This window comes from Dipodomys ordii, unplaced genomic scaffold, assembly GCF_000151885.1.
Source record: "Dipodomys ordii isolate 6190 unplaced genomic scaffold, Dord_2.0 Scaffold139, whole genome shotgun sequence".
In the NCBI taxonomy this organism is placed as follows: domain Eukaryota; kingdom Metazoa; phylum Chordata; class Mammalia; order Rodentia; family Heteromyidae; genus Dipodomys; species Dipodomys ordii.
Genome location: NW_012267355.1, coordinates 3,701,265 through 3,722,362, shown reverse-complemented (window position 1 = coordinate 3,722,362; position 21,098 = coordinate 3,701,265). Strand labels below are relative to the sequence as shown.

Genomic DNA, 21,098 nt, shown 5'->3' with positions numbered 1-21,098 from the left:
CGCCACTTCCAGCTTTTTCTGCTTATGTGGTGCTGAGGAATCGAACCCAGGGCCTCATGCATGCAAGGCAAGCGCTCTACCACTGCGCCACCTTCCCAGCCCAATTCTGAGATTCCTATCTCTCTACATCACCATCAGAAAGCCAGAAGTGGAGCTGTGGCTCAAGTGGTAGAACACTAGTCTTGAACACAAAAGCTCAGGGACAGGGGTTGGGAACGTAGCTTAGTGGTAGAGTGCTTGCCCAGCATGCATGAAGCCCTAGGTTCTAGTCCTCAGTATCATATAAACAGAAAAATCTGGAAGTGGTGCTATGGCTCAAGTGGTAGAGTGCTAGCTTTGAGCAAAAGAAGCTCAAGGACAGTGCCCAGGCCCTGAGTTCAAGCCCCAGGATTGGCAAAAATTAAAAAGAAAAGCTCAAGGATAGAGCCCAGACCCTGAGTTCAAGCCCCAGGACACGCGTGCACATGTGTGTGTGCGCACAAGTGCATATATACACACACATACGCTTACAATGTGATTATTATGCCAGGCTATGGTGGCTCATGTGTGAGATGTGGCTGAGAAGCCTGAGATCTGAGAACTGGTTTTGAATCACAATCCTCAGATCTTAGCCTCCTGAGGAGCTAGAAGTGAGCTACAAGCACTTTTTTATGTAAACTTGCAGGGTCTTGCTTAGAGTAGGCGATCATATTATTTATAATTTTATCTTATTTTTTTGTGGCGGTACTGAGGTTTGAACTCAAGGCTTTAGTGCCTAGCTGAGCAGATGCTCTGTCACTTGAGCCGTTCTCACAGCCCTCCTAGGTGGTCAAAAATTGTATTGAAATGAATGGCTCCTGCTTGGAATGTAGTTTATTTTTCTACTGAGTTGTTGAAAAGTTTTCCCATAGAGATTCTCATGTAGAATAATTTGCAATAGGGCTTTCAACAATGGCACCTCTGGGAATGGATTCCGAGTAGCTTATTTGAAAAACCAAAGACAAAGTAATGATGGATCATAAACGTAGATCATGTGAGACAAGCTAGATGTGCTGGGTATGAAAAAGGCTTAGCTTCTGTTTCCCTCCACATCTGTTCCCTGTATGCTGTGGATGAGCCTGTGTGGTGGCATGTAAGTGTCATTCCAGCTTTGTAGCAAGCGAAAATAGGAGGAGTATAGTCCCAGTGGGCATGGATGAAAAGTGAATCGCTATCTCAAAAATAACCAGAGCAAAAAAGGGCTGAAACCAGAAGTGGCAGAATACCTGCCTTAACAAGTGCAAACCCTAGTATTAAAAATAACTTCCAAATGACCATTAATGATACTGAAAATCGTACCTGTACTAAATGTGATGTTTTATTTATGTCTCAGTTTCTATGCAGATTTTGGACCTCTGAACTTGGCAATGGTGTACAAATACTGCTGTAAACTAAACAAGAAACTAAAAGTGAGTATGACATTGGCGCTTCCCTTTTAGCATTAGGATGTTCGAACCAAGAAATCTGCCCAATGGGATTGCTCAGCTACGGGTAGTCAGGTCGTTTTGCTCTTTGGAAATCTATGCGAGGAGTTCACCTGTGTGAGGAGTTGAAATGGATCCTCCCTGCCGGCACCACAAAGGCTGGGTTAACCTCTTTCATTTTTCAGGATGAACGGTAATGTGAACTGGATGAAGTCACTGCAGCTGTGATCTGAAGAAGAAAGCCCAGGTCCTTTCAGGTTGTTGTTAATGAGTGTCTTATCAAATTCCCTCCCAGGATAATTTTTCCAAACCCCTCAGATCTGCTGGTGGGCACTGTTTCCAGGTGATGAGGGACACATGATGGCTGGAGTTCTGGAATACAACCTGTCAGATCAATTCTGAATTTCCATCTCTGTGGAGTTCATCACCAAGTGATGGTTGACAAGCCAACAGAGATGGGGCATAGGACAAGATGTGGTCAGACCCTCAGCATCAACCTGTAGTGCTTTTCTTGTGTGTGTGTGTGTGTGTGTGTGTGTGTGTGTGTGTGTGGCTACTGGGTCTTGAACTCACAACTTTGCCCTCTCACTTAGCTTTTTTGGCTCAAGGCTTATCACTTGAGCTACACTTCCACTTCCAGTCTCTCCCCCTGGTTAATTGGCTATAAGAGTTTCAGAGAATTTTCAGCCCTACTAGCTTCTGCCTCTTTTCTCAGCCTCCTGAGTAGCTGGATTATAGGTAGGAGCCACCAGTGTCCGGCTAACATGTTTCTGATATAAGCACAAAATTATAACAGGAGGCATTTTATCCTTTCTATTAGGTAAGCTGCAGCTGTTACCCACTATGTTGGGCATAAACTACCTGCTTAGCAATTGTCCTTTGATTTGTTTTATGTCGAACTTACAAATAAAAGGCAGTCAAATGGAAAATTATAGATTTACAAATATATAAAATTTGCCCTTGATTTCGAAGTGCTGAATGCTTGAGAAATGAGGGCAACCTTATAAAATAATTATATAACCTAAACTCTTCTAAGAATTAACTTATGATATCTTGCCTACCTAGAAAAATATATGCGTAATTTTTTAAAACTAAAGATGCATTTACTTAGGAAAGAGGCTACAATCAGTAGTTTAGAAAACAAAGTCGAGATGTTTACAACTGTCAATGATATAAATAATATCCTTTCTATATAGAATGAACTTTTAATGACTCAATTAACAAGAGGAAGATAGTTAATAAATAATTGAAGTTTATATCTCTCTTGTGAAGATCTAAGATTTCTTTGCTTCTTGGTTAGTTGTATTAGCATGTTTTGGTATGCACTGGTATAAAATGAACCATGTAGGACCTTGTACAACCTGTAGTTAGCAGAGAGAAAAATAATTATTACAAAAGTAAAGTCACTGGTCTAACTCAATGTTTTATTTATACCAATTGCACAAAAATAGATGGATTAAGTTAAGCTCTTTTGCTACTGCATTTTATACTTTGTAGCCTAAGTTAATTGCTGGTAATTGGAGATAAGAGTCTCTCATATTTGTCTTCTGGGCTGGCCTTGAACTGTGATCCTCAGATGTGAGTCTCCTGAAGAGCTAGGATTACAGGTGTGAACCAGTAGTACTAGCTAGAATCTTTTGATGAAGAGAAAAAGATTTACTTTAATGAAAGCTAACCTTGGGATTACTTCAGCCTTGTGTGATCTCAGTGTCTTCATCTATGAAATAGGAATTCTAGAGCACTTATAGGATGGTGGTTAGGACAAAATTAGAAAATACCTGATGAAGAGCTTTGTAAATGGTCAGATTAAGATTTCATGCTACACGAAGTTTCTGATATAACACTTGTGAAATGTTATAGGAAGTAGGAGCATCTTCTTTCTCTTGAACCCTACCCTTTTATAGGAAAACTAGCCAGAATCACTTTAGGAATCTCAATGAATCAGTCAAGACTCGGAAGGGGAGGCCTGGGGAGGTTCATGACTTGCCGAAGGTCGCAAAGTGAAGCCAGAGTTTGATGTCATCTCTTTCTCTCTTTTTTGTTTCTGTGTGATACTGAGGACTGGACTCTGGTTTAGGCTTCCGGTGCTCTTGACTCTCACTCTCTCATCTTCTTCCTCTTCCTCTAAGTGCATTTTCCCCCTTGTCTTATCTTCATTTTTCTACCCTCTTTCCCTTGACTCCACTCCACCCCTTTTGAGTACCTACTTCCTTGTATTTTATTTTGCTGAACTTTGATTTCATTTCCCTAAGGATTTACCCTATTTGAGATCTCCCTTGAAGTCTATCATATTTCAGTTAATACATTTGTATACAATAGCATACCATCCAACGTATTTACTTATGAGTTTGTAAGCTAAATCTAGCTTCCACATATAAGTGAAAACATGCATCCTTTTCTCTCTGGCCTGACTTACATCACTTAACATAATTGTTTCCAAGGAAGTGGCGCTGTGGCTCAAGTGGTAGAACGCTCGCCTTGAGCTGAAGAGCTGAGAGACAGTGCCCAGGCCCAGAGTTCAAGCCCCATGACTGACAAAATAAATAAATAAATAAAGAATACAATATTCAGCCCAGACATAAGTTTTTCCAAGTCTTTCCATTTCTTTGTTTTGTTAGTACTGGAGCTTGAATTCTGTGCCTCAGCGCTGTCCCAGAGTTCCTGTTGCTCAAGGCTAGCATTCTACCACTTGTACCACAGCTCCACTTCCAGCTTTTTCTGTGATTAACTGGCGATAAGTCTCATGAGCTTCCTGCCCAGTCTGGCTTTGAACCATAATCTTTAGATCCCACCACTGTCTTTCCATTTCTGTACAAATGGTACAATATCATTCTCTGTAATGGATGAATATAATTCAATTGTGTATATATACCACATTTTCTTGATCTGTTCCTCCACTGAGAGGCATCTGGGCTATTCTACCCTGGCTATCATGAATAGTGCTGTGATAAAAACAGTTGTGCTGATGGCTTTGGTGTACATCCTGGTTTTTAATCTTTTGGGTAAATTCCAGGAGTAAAATTACTCAGTCATAAGGTAGTTCTATGTTTAATTTTTTGAAGAACCTCCACATCACATTCCAGAGTGGTTGAACAAGTTTACATTCCCACCAACAATGTGTTAGAATTCCCTTTTGGCCATATCTTTGTCAGCATTGGTTATTATTTGTTTTCTTGATAGTAACCATTCTAACTGGGGTGAGATGGAATGTCAGACCTTGCTCCAACACCACTTGCTGGGCAGCATCTCCAAAACCTTCTGGATTGCCTTCTAGATCCCACCCTGTGTTTCCATAATTCCGTGTGCAGATATCCCTTGCAGATGAATTAGGTCTATCTATGTGCATCTATCTTTCTTGCTATACTGAGCTCCCAGAAGACAAGGGCATGATTGATAACTCTTTGCTACCAGTGCCCAACACAGAGTTTCCAAATACACAGAGACTTTTGATCTTGTTATAATGACCTTGATGTACAACCCTTTTTAGTCTGCTCTGGCTGGTTTGAATCTATACTTCCTGTGTAGCTGGGATGATAGACCATCACATATCATTACACCCAGCCTTTATTGGTTGAGATTATGTTTTGTGAACTTTTTTTTTTTTTTTGGCCAGTCCTGGGCCTTGAACTCAGGGTCTAGGCTTTGTCCCTGAGCTTCTTTTGCTCAAGGCTAGCACTCTACCACTTGAGCCACAATGTCACTTCTGTTTTTTCTGTTTATGTGATACTGAGAAATCGAACCCAGGGCTTCATGCTTGCTAGGCAAGAACTCTACCACTAAGCCACATTCCCAGTCCCCATTTTGTGAACTTTTTGCTCAAGCTGGCCTTGAATTATAATCCTCCTGATCTCTACTTTACTAGTACCTAAGATTACAGGCATGAAACACTCTGCCTGTCTCTTCTGCACATATTTATTAATCCTTTTGCTGTTCATTTTTGCTTTCCTTACTTTTCTGAACGTGCTCTAGTGAGCCAAATGCAGATATGATAACATTCGTGTGGACCTCAAATTCCCTTACTTCTCTGAGCAATCTCACATTATTTTAACTAGTAACTTCGTTTTCAAATTCTTCTGGGTGATTTTCTTTGGCACATGCTATTTTCTAGTTGTACTTCCAGTAAAGATTTTATGCTTTCTTTCCTTGAGTTTATACCTTATGTAGATAGGTAACAGTTTCCTGTGAATTATTCTCTTCCAACCCCAAACCTCTTATTTTTTAAAGGTCAAAAGATTTTTTTTCAATTCATTGAAGTAATTTATTGCTATTTTTGTTTGTTCTATTTCCAGTGTCCTTAGTTTTAATTATGTTATTAGAGTGGAAAATTGTCCATCAACCGCGCTCAGATTAAGAAGTCCCAAATGAAAAGTACTGTCACCAACCACAAAAACTTAGTGCTTATTTTAGACTATAACATAACAAAAATTGCTGGTACTAAGAGTTCTGTAATAATGCATTGCAGTTTTCTATTTCTAGTCAACATCTACCTTGACAGAGGAAGTAAGCAAAGATAGAAGATTGTTTGAAGTGAGAATAATTTGCTAAATTGTGAGTGTTATTTAAAGCAAACTGTCATCAATGATTAGAGCAGGGATTACTAATCTGATATTTCAAGGCATCCTGAAATTACATGTACAGTTTGGTATGCTTTTCTTCAGAGAAGATGCATAATGCATGCGTGCGTGCGTGTGTCTGTGTGTGTGTGTGTGCGTGTGTGTGTGTCTGTGTCTGTGTCTGTATCTATGTGTCTGCGTGTCTGTGTGTGTACTGGTACTGAGACTTGAGCTCACAGCCTGTCTCTTAGCTTTTGACTCAAGGCTAGCATTTTGCCATTTGAACCACAGCTCACTTGTGTCTTTTGGTGGTTAATGGAGATAAGAATCTCATGGACTTTCCTGCCTAGGCTGGCTTTGTGCCTCAGTCTTCATATCTCAGCCTCCTGAATAACTAGGATTGTAGGCTTGGGCCACTGCTGTCCATCAAGGATGCATAACTTTTTTATTTTATTTTATTTTATTTAAGTTGGGGTCTCAAAGGGAACCTGGGCAGACTGCTAAGAACACTTAATTAGAATATAAGGACTTCAAGGCAGAAAAATGTTGTCAAACATGAGCAAAGAATTCATTTAAGCTTAAATGAATTCACCTCATATTGATTATATCTTTTAATAATGGTAATTGTGAAGTATGTTTAAGAAGGATGAAACTGCAAGGCTCAATAAATTATTTTGCTAGTGTTATATATTAAATAAATCCAGTCATTATATAAGAAAAAAGAATATAAGGAATATATATATATAATATAAGGAATATATATATATATATAAGAAAAAAGAATATAAGAGAAGAATGTACTAACTAAGGACCAAGTTGGTGATATACATAATTTTAAATTGGCAATATATATAATTTTATAATATTATGTTATAAAAGTAATAATACATCCATTTTTTGGCAGTACTGGGATTTGAAATCAGGGCCTTACGCTTACTAGGTAAGCACTCTACCACTTGAGCAATGACCACCCCCCTCCCCCAGCCTTTTCTGCTTTAGTTTTTCAGATAGGGTCTCTTGCTTTGTTCTGGAGGCTGTCTTCAGACCTTGATCATCCTCTTTCTCCTGAGTAGCTGAGATTACAGGTGGGTGACTACCAGATACTCAGCTGTGTGTGTTTAAATTTATTTTTCTTTTAGACTGGGTCTCACTATGTAGCCCAGGTTCCTCTCAAACTCAACATTCTTTGTTGTTGTTGGTGGTGGTGGTGGTAGTGGTGGTGGTCATGGGGCTTGAACTCTGGGTCTGGGCACTGTCCCTGATCTCTTCAGCTCAAAACAAGTACTCTACCACTTGAGCCACAGCGCTACTTCTGGTCTTCTGGTGGTTAATTGGAGATGAATCTCACACACTTTCCTGCCCGGGCTGGCTTTGAACCGAGATCCTTAGATCTCAGCCTCCTGAGTAGCTAGGATTACAGGCATGAGCCACTGGTGCCCAGCTTCAACATTCTTTTACTTCCACTCTCTAGTGCTGGAATTACAAGCATGTGCTATCACAGCTGGGCTGTAAAACAATACCTTCTGTAAATGTAATTAGTCTAAAAAAAACCTTTCAATTGCTAATTTAACCATCTAAAATTTTTATAAGCACCACAGGATTTGAATGGGTTTTCTTTTTTTTTTTTTTTAATTTTTTGGTCCGGTTGTGGAGCCTGAACTCTGGGCCTGGGTGCTGTCCCTCAGCTCTTCAGCTCAAGGCTAGTGTTCTACCACTTGAGCCACAGCGCCACTTCCAGCTTTTTTTGCTTATGTGGTGCTGAGGAATCAAACCCAGGGCCTCAGGCATGCAAGGCAAGCACTCTACCACTGAGCCACCTTCCCAGCCCTTGAATGGGTTTTCTTAACAATATTCAATACAGCTTCCATGATTGATTTAAGTTTTCCTCAAGGAACATAAAATACCATCGTGGGAAACAATTAAAAAAGTAATCCGAAAAGGAATACTTTTTCTAGGACAATGGTCTTTTAAATACCTGTGATGGTAACTCATCAAGGTAATTACAATGATCTTGAGGACTATTTTTAAAAGGATTAAAAGAATATTCCCACCCAACATAGCCATCTCAGGATAAAGGGGGAGGGGAAACACCCATGAACTAAAGATGGTGTCACAGCATTGAAGTCCTTGGCAGGTGGTGGGGGTCTGGGCTGGTCTGTGTTGCTGAGTGAATCAGTGCTGTAATTCTACCCTGGATGCCAGGTACTTGTCACCATCCCAGGTGGCTGTGCATAAGAACTCTTCTGCTGTGATGATCAGACCACCCTGTTTTTAAAAACGACAAAAGCACTTTGAGATTTCTCTCTGTTTCAGGTATAAGGGCTTTGGGAAGGAAAAGCAGGCTTATATTCTGGAAAGTACATGTAGTTTAAAGGGGGCACTATGGCATTTGTAGAGCATGGGTCCCTTATGATCCACTGAAAAATTCTGTGATAGAGAGTCCCTATGTGCGTGCGTGTGTGTGTGTGTGTGTGTGTGTGTGTGTGTGTGTGTGTATGTGTGTTGAATTCCGGCCCTCAAACTTACAGCTGGTGCTCTACCATTTGAACCACATCTTTATTTAAAGCTTTTTGCTGGTTGATTGGAGATAAGAGTCTTAGTGACTTTTCTACTTGGACCCACTTCAAGTTAGGATCCTCAAATCTCAGCCTCCTGAGTAGCTAGGATTACACGTGTGAGTCACTAGTGCCCTGCCTTATGAAGCATTTTTTCACCAGGTCTTTAACCAACTGAATAAAATATACTAGGATTGAGACAAAATAGACCATGTAGAGACATCTTTTCCTTAAGAAACAATTCAACTGACTCTTATCTTAGCTCTAAATAAAAACATAAACCATGTTTTGTTTTGTGCAGCCAAAGAAAACTTTCAAGAATATCCCTTTCCTGAGAAAGTTGGAGGTAAACATGGAGAGGTCATGGCTGATCACAGGAAGACCTGTTCATTTTTCTTTGCTTTTGCAGTGAGAAGCACTGATTGCTATGGAGACGCTGATTGCTGTGGTCCTTGCTGGGCTAGCCTAGTCACTTGTAAGAGAATGATGCCTTGGTCACTGTGGTCCCCTTGCTGTGATCGGCTCAATCTGACCACTGTCATTTGTAGAGCTTGCTTGTTTTAAGAAATGCATGGGCTCTAATTTCCTATTGAGAACCATATTTATCCTGGCTGTACCAAAAACTTTCTGAAGCTGATTGTTAGCTGATTCTGACTGATTCAGGCAACTTTATAAAACCCATGTTCTAACCCAGCAGCTTAAAGTGTTTACTTTTTTAAAGCATGGCACAAAACCTCATTGAAAGGCTGCTTATCATCTCTGTCTCTTTAAGTTGGCTATTGACTTTTTTTTTCCTTTTTAGTTTTGAGCTGAATTGCATTACTTTTGCTATTGAATGGTTAGTTTGTGGTCTCCTAACCTATGCTGAACAAGTCAAGTGCATGGTTTGTGTATGTTGCCAGAATTCAAGGATAGTTCGATTGGTTTATGATTCATGTAGCATGTCATCATCATCTTCTCTCTGAGCATCTGGGGCTTATTTTCTGTAGGCTAATCCCATTAAAATTCAACCCTTCAGGTAGTTTTTCTTTCCAAGGTAGAAGATGTCCATTTGGGGTCAATGCCGTCATCTTAGTTTGTATTGTTCTGCTATATTGTCACTGTATTTGGTTACAAGTATTATTAAATATTATATGATATACTATATACTTTTAATTCAGGCAAAAGTAGTAAAACTTTGACTCAGGTAAGCGATACAGGTCTGGAAGGTTCTGTAGGTTTGATTATATGAATTGACAGACATTCAGTTTTAAATCTTCTATCTACTATTTTTTTTAAACCTTGGTAAGTGAAAAGTGATTGTACTCATGACTAAGATTACATCATTGTTTTCAGGTGTTATGAGTACATCCCTACTGAGTTCCCTCTTGTCTCTGTTATCACAAAGGCTTATGCCTGCCTAGGCCAGTATCTTGCATGAGCCATTCATTAGATTGTGACTATGCTTGTGGCTTGAGATTGGGGGAGCCCTCCTACAATTTTTGACTATAGCAGCTGCTTGATTTATGCCTTTAGGTATAGCATCTTGGGGTCCAAGTACAGCAAGCTGGTTGCCTATGGTCTGTTTTCAGTCCACAGACATGTTTAACTTAAATTAAAATTTAAAATTATTATGATTATTATTATTTTGGTGGTGATGGGGCTTGAACTCAAGGCCTGGGCATTGTCTCTGAGCTATTTTGCTCAAGGCTAGTGCTCTACCACTTTGTGCCACAGTGCCATGTGTGGTTTTTGAGTGGTTAATTGGAGATAAGAGTCTCATAGAGACTTTTCTGGGCTAGTTTCAATCCTCAGGTCTCAGCCTCCTGAGTAGCTAGGATTATAAGTGTGAGCCATCAGCACCTGGCTAAAATTATCTTTAAATACTTGTACCAGGGGGTTTCAATTCAGCATGCATGGACATGTTTTGTTAGGCATGAATGCTAATTTTATAAATTTTAATTTGTAGTCAGCAGTTACAACTTATGAAAATATATGTACAATTCTGGCTTATTTGGTTTTTGAATCAGTGCATACATATCTATCTATATACATACTTTTATATGCTTTTATATGTATACACACTTTTTGTGTGTGCTGGTGCTGGGGCATGAGCTCTGGGACTAGGTATTGTCAGCTTTTTTGCTGAAGACTGGTACTTGAGCCACAACTCCACTTCTGGCTTTTTGCTGGTTAATTGGAGATAAGAGTCTCATGCACTTTCTTGCTCTGGTTGGCTTTGAACTGTCATCCTCAGATCTTAGCCTCCTGAACTCCTGGTGAGCCAATGGTGCTCAGATGAATTAGTATTTGGAATATAAGGTTTCATTGTGCTATTTCCATTAATGCACATAGTGCTTTTTGAACATATCTGCCCCCTCTACCATGCTCTCTCTCGTACCCCCCCCCCCCCCCCGTGTTCTTTTCAATATCAAATTATGGGAAAGTTCCAGGCCCACTTTCCTGCATGGGAGGGAATTGCAGGCTGGAGTGAAGAATACTTTTCTGGTTTGCCAGCTAGTCTGCTCTGAATTCTTGGTCCTTGAGAGAGCATTTGAATTTAGAAGCTGTGGAATGACTGTGTTTAAGGCAACTTCATTATGGAATCATTCAACGAGCTGGTAGCTGAGGTGCTGTCTCCTGTAATGCATTTAAAAAGATGTATGGCATGATTGGGAACTTCTTTATAAGAGAATTTCAAGTTGACTAGATGAATCATGTTGCAGGATCTGTTATATTTTCAGGAGTGGGACAAGTGGTACTCCAAACTTAGCAATAACTTAGAGCAGTGGATTTCCTGAGCCAGCAGCAGCCGCATCCCCAGGAAACGTGCTAGAAATATACATTCTCAGGCTCTGCTCCTGTGAATCAGAAACTTTGGGTGAGGCCCAGAGTGCAGTGCTTTAGTAAGCTTTCCAGGTGACTCTGAACCAGTCTAAAAGAGGTTGAAATGATGGGCCAGGTGTAGTGGCACACACTTTTAATTTGAGCTCTTGGGAGACTGTGGCAGGAGGATATTGAATTTGAGACTAGCCTGAGTTTCATAGTGAGATCCTCTCTCAGGAAATTAAAAACAAAAGAAAAGAGAGTGAGAGAGAGACAGAGAGACAGAGGAGAGAGAGAAAGAGAGAGAGAGAGAGAGGAGCGAGCGAAGACTGACAGAGACACAGAATAAAATAGAACATAGTAATAAAATAATAAAACAGTGGATTTGGATTTAGGTCATTTTTATTTCTGATGAATTTTAATACTGTTAACCATTTCAGCTGAGAATTATTTAATGAATTCAGGCCTCCTAATAGAGATTTCTCAATTGATGGGGGGTTCTGAAGGCACCCTAGAACATTTCACAGAGGGCCTTATCTGTCTCCTTGCTTATATTCTCCCATGCTTATTGTATTTCAGCTCTGCCCATGCTCTCTGCTTTTGTGAACTACTCTCTGAGGCTCCAGCGGACCCCTCCGGGCACCATTCCCATTGCTTGGAAAATTCTGAGATGTAGCAAATGGCAAATATTAGCTTCTGCTTCTTGTGTGGCTGTTATTAGAGGCGGCTGGTTTGTGTCCACTTAGATGAAGAACTCAAATAGTGTAATTCTTTTTTTTTTTTTCTTTGGGTCCGGTTGTGGGGCCTGAACTCTGGGCCTGGGCGCTGTCCCTCAGCTCTTCAGCTCAAGGCTAGTGCTCTACCACTCGAGCCATAGCCCCACTTCCGGTTTTTTTCTTTTTGCTTGTGTTGCTGAGGAATCGAACCCAGGGCCTCAGGCATGCAAGGCAAGCGCTCTACCACTGAGCCACCTTCCCAGCCCCAAATAGCGTAATTCTTTAGAAAGGCGAAGTCCAAGTTCAACAAAATAAACACCAGGAAGTGGATATTGGAAAGGGATGGGATCTGGGGAAAGGAGTAGACAAATGAAGGGGAAGAGAGGAGGAGGAGAATGCACTCAGGAATTGAATGCATATTTTACAAGATTAAGAAGAGTGAGGGTGTGTTGGGAGGAGTGGATGAGGTGAGAATGTAGAAAGGGGTGACAGAGTAAGATGCATTGTATTCACAAACTGCTTCGTTAAATGGCAACCCCTTTATACAGCTTCTTAGAGATAATTTTTGTTGTTGTTGTCATGGGGCTTGAACTCTGGGCCTGGGCACTGTCCCTGAGCTCTTCAGCTCAAGGCTAGTGCTCTACCGCTTGAGCCACAGTGCCACATCCAGTTTTCTGGTGGCTAATTGGAGATAAGAGTCTCACAGACTTAAATGCCTGGGCTGGCTTTGAACGGTGATCCTCAGATCTCAGCCTCCTGAGTAGTTAGAATTACAGGTGTGAGCCACCAGTGCTCGGCCTTAGAGATAATTAAAAAAAAAAAAAAAGCATTTATAGATCCATAACGGAAAGGAAATCTTTCTTGGAGTTCTGTCTCTAACTTAACACTCCTAACCAAGTTAGCCTCTGGATCCTATATGATTTAGAACAAGGCAGGGATGGAGGCGCCCAACTCAAGAAAACATGCAACAAATGAAGCAGGAAGGCCTCAAACCCGTCCCCAAACACACACACCCAAGAAATAAGCATTGGTAGGAAAGAATGATTTTGTGAGTTATCACTTTTGATGAGTAGATTTGTAAATTAAATGCATTTCCTCAGCATTGAATCATAGCAATAGCTCAACAGGAAACCTAAATTCCAAGCCGAAAAGTGCATTACATAGATAATCTAGACTTCAAGATGACCCATCTGTTCCATTGGCAGAAAAGGCAGAGAGTGAGAGAGAGGTGTGGTTATCACCTGGGAGTGTAGGGAAGGCAGTTTAAGGTATTTGGGCTTTAGAGACATGGGGGATGATTTAAGTTTCATTTGCCCTGGGATTTGAATTTAGGGCTTTGCATTCTTGCTTAGCTTTCCCCCTCAAGTTTATCTCTCTCTAGCATTTGAGCCATGCTTCCACCTCCGGCTTTATGTTGGTTAATGGAGATAAGCATCTGTCAGTCTTCTGCCCTGGCTGGCTTTTAATCATAATCCTCTGCTGAGGAGCTAGGTTTCTAAGTATGAGCCACCAGTATCTGCCTTTCCTTTCCTTTCCTTTCTTTCAGTATTACTTATTGATGGAGAACAGTTAAATGACAAAACCAACCAATCAGCAAGTAATGGATTAGAGAAAGAAAGCATCCAGGCACTCAGGAGCCATTGAGAAAGTTAAGAGCCAAGTTTCAACCCCACTGGTATTAACTGAAGTCCTCACAATGACTTCAGTGTAATAATCTGACTGAACTGAATTAAATAAAATGTTCCTTCCAGGCTGGGAAGGTAGCTCAGTGGTAGAGTGCTTGCCTTGCATGCGTGAGGCCCTGGGTTCGATTCCTCAGCACCACATAAGCAGAAAAAGCTGGATGTGGCACTGTGGCTCAAGTGGTAGAGCGCTAGCCTTGAGCTGAAGAGCTGAGGGACAGCGCCCAGGCCCAGAGTTCAGGCCCCACAATTGGCAGTTTCTTCCCCCTCCCTTTTCTTCAAAGGAGTGTTGTCATACATTTATCAGGAAATCAGGGCACTGATGATACAGGATTTCCCCCTCCCCTTTTTTTTTTTTGGTGCTTGAACTCAGGACCTTGCTAGGCAGGCACTTTTACCACTGAGCCACATCTTCTTCCTGTGAGAGACTTATCTTGGAGTCAAACACTAAGTTTAAAAGTTTAATTAAAGAAAGACACTACAAGGGGCCAGTGGCTTATGCTTTTCAATCTAGATATCTAGGAGACTAAGGTCTGAGGATTGAGATTCGAAGCCAGCCCAGACAGAAAAGTCTGTGAAACTTTAATCTACAGTTAACCATGAAAAAGCTGAAAACAGAGCTGTAGCTCAAGTGGTAGAACACTAGCTTTGAGCAAAAGTAGCTCAAGGATAGTGCCCAGGCCCCATTTTCAAGCCCCAGAAGTGCCGTGCGCGTGCACACACACACACACACACACACACACACACACACACACACACACACACATGACACTACAATTTCAGAGAATGTTACCTGTAATTATCAAAGATCAATTATATTACATGTTTAAGCCAAAATGATATAATTTCATTTCATTCTTTTTTTTTTGGTTGGTTGTGGGGCCTGAATTCTGGGCCTGGGCACTGTCCCTCAGCTCTTCAGCTCAAGACTAGCGCTCTACCATGTGAGCCACAGTGCCACTTCTGCCTTTTTCTGCTTATGTGGTGCTAAGGAACCGAACCCAGGGCCTCATGTGTGCAAGGCAAGCACTCTGCCACTGAGCCACCTTCCTAGCTCTTTGGAGAGATTTCTGAGTTTCTTTGGTAGAAAATGAATGGTAAAGGATTTTCTGTTGATTGGGTTCAATGGATTAAGTATTAAAAGCCACTTTTATGGTCAATATGAATTAAGATGTACTGTGTGGCTGTATTTAGAAAATCATTTGTCAATATACTGCTGACGGTTTTGAAATATCAGGGAATTGAGACGATGTAATTGAGTCGCATCTGTTCTTGCTGCTGTAGATTTGAATTTTGGTTCATAATTCAGTTTAGCAGGTCCCTTCTCTTACCCCTCTTCATGTCTAGCATGTATGCAGCCTACCTCGGTGCTTATTTTGGATTTAGTTAAATACTCGAGCATGCAACATCTTGCCTGGCATACCGCAAGTGCTTAATGACTGAATCTATGAATTTAATGAATGGCTGTTGAATTAAGATGCTTACTGATATCCTTTTATGGCTCATTTTTTCTCCTCCATTAACCACTTGTTTTCAGTTAATTAAGAGGAGATTATCAGAGCACATCCTAGGAAGGAAATACATTAATATTAGTCTCTACAATTGAAACATTTCAGAGAAGACGGAAGACTGACACGTGTTAGAACAGACTATGAAATATGAAAAGCATAGATGACTGTTCAGAGTGGAAATGGCATGTGGGGAGTAAAAAATATGATCTAGAATAAATCAAATGATAAATCATATACATATAAGGTGTAAATAAATCCTCAGATTTTTTTTTTCTTGTTAAGAGGTCAGCCATTTCATTTTCCACCACATTAGAATCCTTTCTTGGAGAGAAACATCTTGATTATTGGTCAATGATATTGCATATTATGACAGACTAAAAAAAGTGAATTAGATCACCCCCTCAGTGCCTGTGTCTAAATGCCACAGATAGTAAAGGTCAAGGATGTTACATTTTGTGGATCTTAAGCCATCTTGAACATTGAGAGGAGCTGGCTATCATCTGTATATTTTAACATTGTCTTTATAGTTACCTTCTTTTTTCTTCTTCTCCATGTAGTCCTACAGTTTATCAAGAAAGAAAATTGTGCACTACACCTGCTTTGACCAACGGAAAAGAGCAAATGCAGCGTTTCTGATAGGTGCTTATGCCGTAAGTGTGTTCTTCGTGATTCCTTTCTCTAGCCAACCGTGGCAGCCCAACACTGACAACATGATTCAGGCCACTTGTCTAGTGGGTTGGGGAAGTGGGAAGATAATTAGTTGCTTGGGGAGTTGATCTGGAATGGAAAGTCCAGCCTGGCAGTGATAGGGTGTTTAGTGAGAGAATCTTTTTTTTTTTGGGTCCAGTTGTGGGGCCTGAACTCTGGGCCTGGGCGCTGTCCCTCAGCTCTTCAGCTCAAGGCTAGCACTCTACCACTTGAGTCATAGCGCCACTTCCGGCTTTTTCTGCTTATGTGGTCCTGTGGAATCGAACCCAGGGCCTCATGCATGTGAGGCAAGCACTCTACCACTGAGCCACCTTCCCAGTCCCAAGAAAATGCTTTTGAATACAGGTTTGGTCCTTCATAAGCACAAATGTCAGCAGGAGTTCCATAGGAATATGCTGTTGTTTCTGGAATTTTCCTTCTTTGCTGAGACTGGGCAAAAAAAAAAAAAAAAGAAAGAAACAGAAGTCATCAGGGCTGGAATGTCCTTGAAAACTTAGACGAGCTCTTCAGGGATGTGTAATATTCAGAGAGGACTCTACTGGCTACAGGTAGGGAAAGAGGTGACATTTCCCCTCATCCTGGGGAGGATCACCAGGAGTATACTGCTTGGTGACCTTTCAGGGTTCAGGTGGAAAGTGTGGGTGTGAGGGCACTGATGGGCAGCCATCATGCTCTGCCAACTCAAGCCCAAAGCCCCGTTCAGTTGAGAAGACTATGTATAAGTCAATGCCCAGTGCAGCCTGGGAAGATGGACAGGCCGACAGCGAGTGCAGGCTGAGGCCCTGCTTGTAGACCCAGGGATGCTCAGTTCTGCCTCCCATTCCTGCCCCAACGTGGCCACTCCCATTCCCATCCCACCTCTTTCTCTGCAGATACCGTGCTATAATATGGCTAAGAAACAAACAAACAAACAAACAAAAACCCAAAAACAAAAGCTTGACCAGGTGCTGGTGACTCAAGCCTGTAATTCTAGCCACTCAAGAGGCTGGATCCAGGGAATGCAGTTCATAGTCAGCCAGGGCAAGAAAGTCCATGAGACTATTATCTCTAGTTAACCACCAAAAAGCCAGAAGTAGAGCTGTGGCTCAAAGTGGCAGAGCACTAGCCTTGAAGCACAACAGCTCAGGAACAGTGTCCAGGCTCTGAGTTCAGTCCTAGGACTGGCTAAAAACAAAACCCCAAACTCAAAACGTGAAGTTTTCATCCTGACGGGACTCTGGATGAAAGTGTCAGGTCACTTTATCCCTCTCAACTTCATTTCCTTCCCTTGTCTCTGCCATGAGAGCACTGGATGGAAGGCCCCTTAGGTTCCCTTCTAGTTCGTAGGATCCTGGAATCATTTGCAGTACCAGCCGGGCTGCTGCCTTTATTTGAAGAGGGTTCAGTAAAGTGCTGGGAGCTGGGTTAGCACCTTATCTTTCACTTTCCTTTGATAATTGCTACTCATTAGGAATTGGTGGTTGACACTGTGATTAAAATGTGGAGCCGCCTGTATTAATCTGTGGACTCAAGGCACGTAAACAAATGTGTTTTGTGATGCATTGTGGTCGTGGGTCCTATGTCATAAAGCATTACCATAGAGAAGAGGTTTACTCCGTGGAGTGCCAGGGGCTTTGATCTGCAATCCTAGCCATTCAGGAGACTGAGATCTGAGGATCAGGATCCAGAGCTAGCCAAGGCAGGAAAGCCAATGAGAATCTTATCTCTAATTGATTATCAAAAAGCTGGAAGTAGAGCTGTGGCTCAAGTGGTAGAAGTGCTAGCCTTGAGCAGAAAAAGCCAAGTGAGAGTGTAAGGTCCTGAGTTCAAGCCCCAATTACCTCCCCCTCGCCCAAAAAAAAAAGAAAGAAAAAAGAAGACACTCTCCCATCCTACCCCAGTTCTTTCTGATGTGTTTTGTGTGGTCTTTGATTTCAGCAGGGGCCTCTTGCAATTTGAAATTCAGCCTAATGCCCCGGCTGCATTGAGCTTAGGATATGATGATAAGGCATACTTCCTAATGCAGAAACTTCCACTGCTTTAAAGCAACCCAAGGGAGAAAAACCATCTTGGCTAGGGAAGAAGTGCTGAGTTCAGCACCAGTTTGTCTTAGACCTAGTTGCAGTCCTGGGTATAACATGATTATTCTTGTACTGACCATTTCCCAGTTGATTTTTCTCTTCTAATTTTGGAAATGCACTCGTCAGAAAGGGTTTTGGACATAAACTCCCTATAAGACTAATATTAAGAATTGTAGTTCTGCCCTAAAGAGGGTTTTATGTTTATTTTGGGGGGCTTTCCTTTATGTCATCTGTATACATTTTTTTTCATCTGTATACATTTAATCATTAACTTATGAAGACTAGTAAGAAGATGGTCTTATACATTGCAATTACATCTCAGTTAATTTCCACAATTTAAATATTCCTACTTGGATAAGTCTCAGTCTTTTGAGAGAAGAGAATCTCTTCTGGGTACAAAAGGACCTCCAACTTGGCATCTACCATATAACCTGTAGGACAATTCAATCTGTTGTGTGTGCGTATGCTAGTACTGAGGCTTGAACTCAAGCCTTCATGTTCTTGCTTAGCTGTTTTGCTCCAGGCTGATGCACTTTTGCTTGAGTCTCACCTCCACTTCTGGCCTTTTACTATTAATAGGAGATAAGAGTCTCATGGACTTTTTAAAAGCTAGGACTGGCTATGAACTGGAATTCTCAAAACTCAATCCTTCTAGGCAGGATTACAGACCTAAGCTACCTGTATATAGCTCTGATTGTCTTTTTACTTTTTTATTTTTGGTGCTGGTCCTGGGGCTTGAACTCAGAGCCTGTGTGCTTTTGTGCTCAAGGCTAGTTCTGTACCACTTGAGCCACAGCTTCACTTCCAGCATTTTTGGTAGTTAATTGGAGATGAGTTTCACCAACTTTACTGCCTGGGCTGGCTTTGAACTGTTATCTTCAGATATCAGCCTTCTTGAGTAGCTACTTTTAACCTTTTTGCTTCCTTTTATTTGTCATACAATTGTCAGAGGAGTCTTTGCAAAGCAAAATTGGATCTCATTATTACCCTGTGTCAAATCTGATTGCTCAGTATTCTTGGCACAGAAATCCCTGCCTTCTCAGAGCCATTACAATTTCTCTGATGAGATGTGGTACCTTGACATCCTCTTCCTTGAGAACCTCCCATTCTTCTGCTTTTCTGTGAAAAATCTTAACCTTTGATCCCACCAGAAGGCCTTGATAATATCTGCTCCATCTGGAACATTTTTACTTCAGACTATTTTGTGTGTCTGGTTCTTTCTGAAATTACTATCTCAGCCTTTTTTTTTTTAAACAAACTTCTTTTATTTCAAAAGGTTAGTCCCTACCCCTATTTGGCTTCTAGGTCTTTATTATTTTCTTTGCAACACTGTATTGTGTGGAATTACCTTATTTGTTTTGTGCATGTACTCAGACTGGAGCCTAGGGCCCTTATCTGTTTTGCTCACTGCTATGTCTAGAATATGATAAAATATTTAACAAGGGGCTATGGGCCTGGCATGCAGCAGTTGAACTGGAAGCTGGCCACAAAACAGAGGTGGATTTGGGACATTTCCTGCTGTGCTGGATTGTGGGCAGGTCTAGGGTAGGTGAGGGCCTCAAGGGAGGCGCTAGGGTGTGTAGTGTGGGTAGGGCAGGTGCTTGGAGAAGCAGCTGTTTACAGCTGGTGTACAATTGGTTCAGGACATGAGTTCTGAGTGTTGGATTTAGAACTGTGCTGAGCACATAGCACATTTATGTAAAAATCTACTGAGTAACTTGAGTGGGGTTTTAAAATATGGAAGAAGGAGAAAGGCAGTATATGAGCAATTCCCCTTGATATCACGTGCCTTCCTTATGATTATAATATTTGAGGATATTTGAGCTCATAAATGAATAACAGAATGTAGGATCAAAGCAAAGATCATAGAGCAAAATAATACCTTTAGTATAAAACGGGCCACGGCTGTTGGGCTGCTGGCCGCTCACGCCTCTAATTTTAGTTACTCAGTGGGCTGAGATCTGAGGATCACAGCTGGAAGCCAGACCAGGCAGAAAAGTCCAAGAGGCTTTTATCTCCAGTTAACCATCAAAAAGCCAGAAGTGGAACTGTGGCTTAAGTGGTAGAGTGCTACCTGAGCAAAAAAGCTCAGGGATAGTACCCAAACCCTAGTTCAAGCCCTCAAGGACTCTCTCTCTCTCTCTCTCTCTCTCTCTCTCACACACACACACACACACACACACACACACTTGGGCATTGCTAAGTGCTGAGAGGCTGGCTCAAGTGGTAGCAAGCATAAAGTCCTGAGCTCAAACTCTAGTACTGAAAAAAACAAAAGGTTGTTATTTTGCTTTTTTCATTTTTTTATTGTTATGAAATACAAGCAATTTAATTTTTTTTTCTTGCTGAGGTTTGAAATAAGAGCCTCATACTTCCTTGACTGGCTTGCTCACAAGGCTTGTGCTCCACCACTTGAGCCATGCCACCAGTTTAGCTTTTTGTTGGAGATGGAATTTTGCTAACTTTTCTGCCTAGGTTGACTTCAACCTTGGTGATCCTCCGAGAAGTCTTAGCCTCCTGAGGAACTAGAATTATAGGTATGAACCACTGGTTCCCAGCAGTTGGAACCATTTTTTTAAGTGTTGAAGCAGTTCAGTTCCTATGACTTGAAGTCTTAAAGTGTGACACAGAGGCTTTTGGGTCTCCAGTTTCTTATGTCTAAGAGGGCTGAGCCTTTTTTTATCCTTTTCTCCCAGAGCTGTCTTGAAGGATCAAGAGGGAGATAAGATACAGCCTCTCAAGTTTTATTCAAAGGGGATCTACCAAAAAGTGAACCCCTCCCTGGGATTATCTGTACTGGAGTTCACACCAACACTTACTGGGTGTCCCTGGGGAATCCTTTCTGTGGTGCATCTCTTCCTAAACTCTGATATTATGCTCCTCAAGTTTGAAGATGAAGGCAGCTTTTCTAGAGAGATGTTTCATTTCCAGGGCAATAGCCACTACAATGGTAGAATTAGGATGCTTGGATCATGAGATAAATACCTTTGTATGAATTTGAAAAAGATGGTTTTAATAATTACAAACTGCTGGGAACCAGTGGTGCTTGCCTATAATCCTAACTAA

General features: G+C 41.4%; 1 protein-coding gene across 3 annotated transcripts in view; it reads left to right on the top strand.

The window, feature by feature from the left end:
- The window catches only part of Cdc14a (cell division cycle 14A), a 162,974-nt gene that overhangs the window by 29,836 nt on the left and 112,040 nt on the right, over positions 1–21,098 (top strand). For 2 of the 3 annotated variants that reach the window (XM_013031434.1, XM_013031433.1), the window contains exons 3-4: positions 1,352–1,427; positions 15,822–15,914. In XM_013031434.1, coding sequence (XP_012886888.1) covers positions 1,352–1,427; positions 15,822–15,914 — 169 coding nt within the window. The remainder of the gene's footprint in view (positions 1–1,351; positions 1,428–15,821; positions 15,915–21,098) is intronic. The other variant, XM_013031435.1, reaches the window with a different exon arrangement.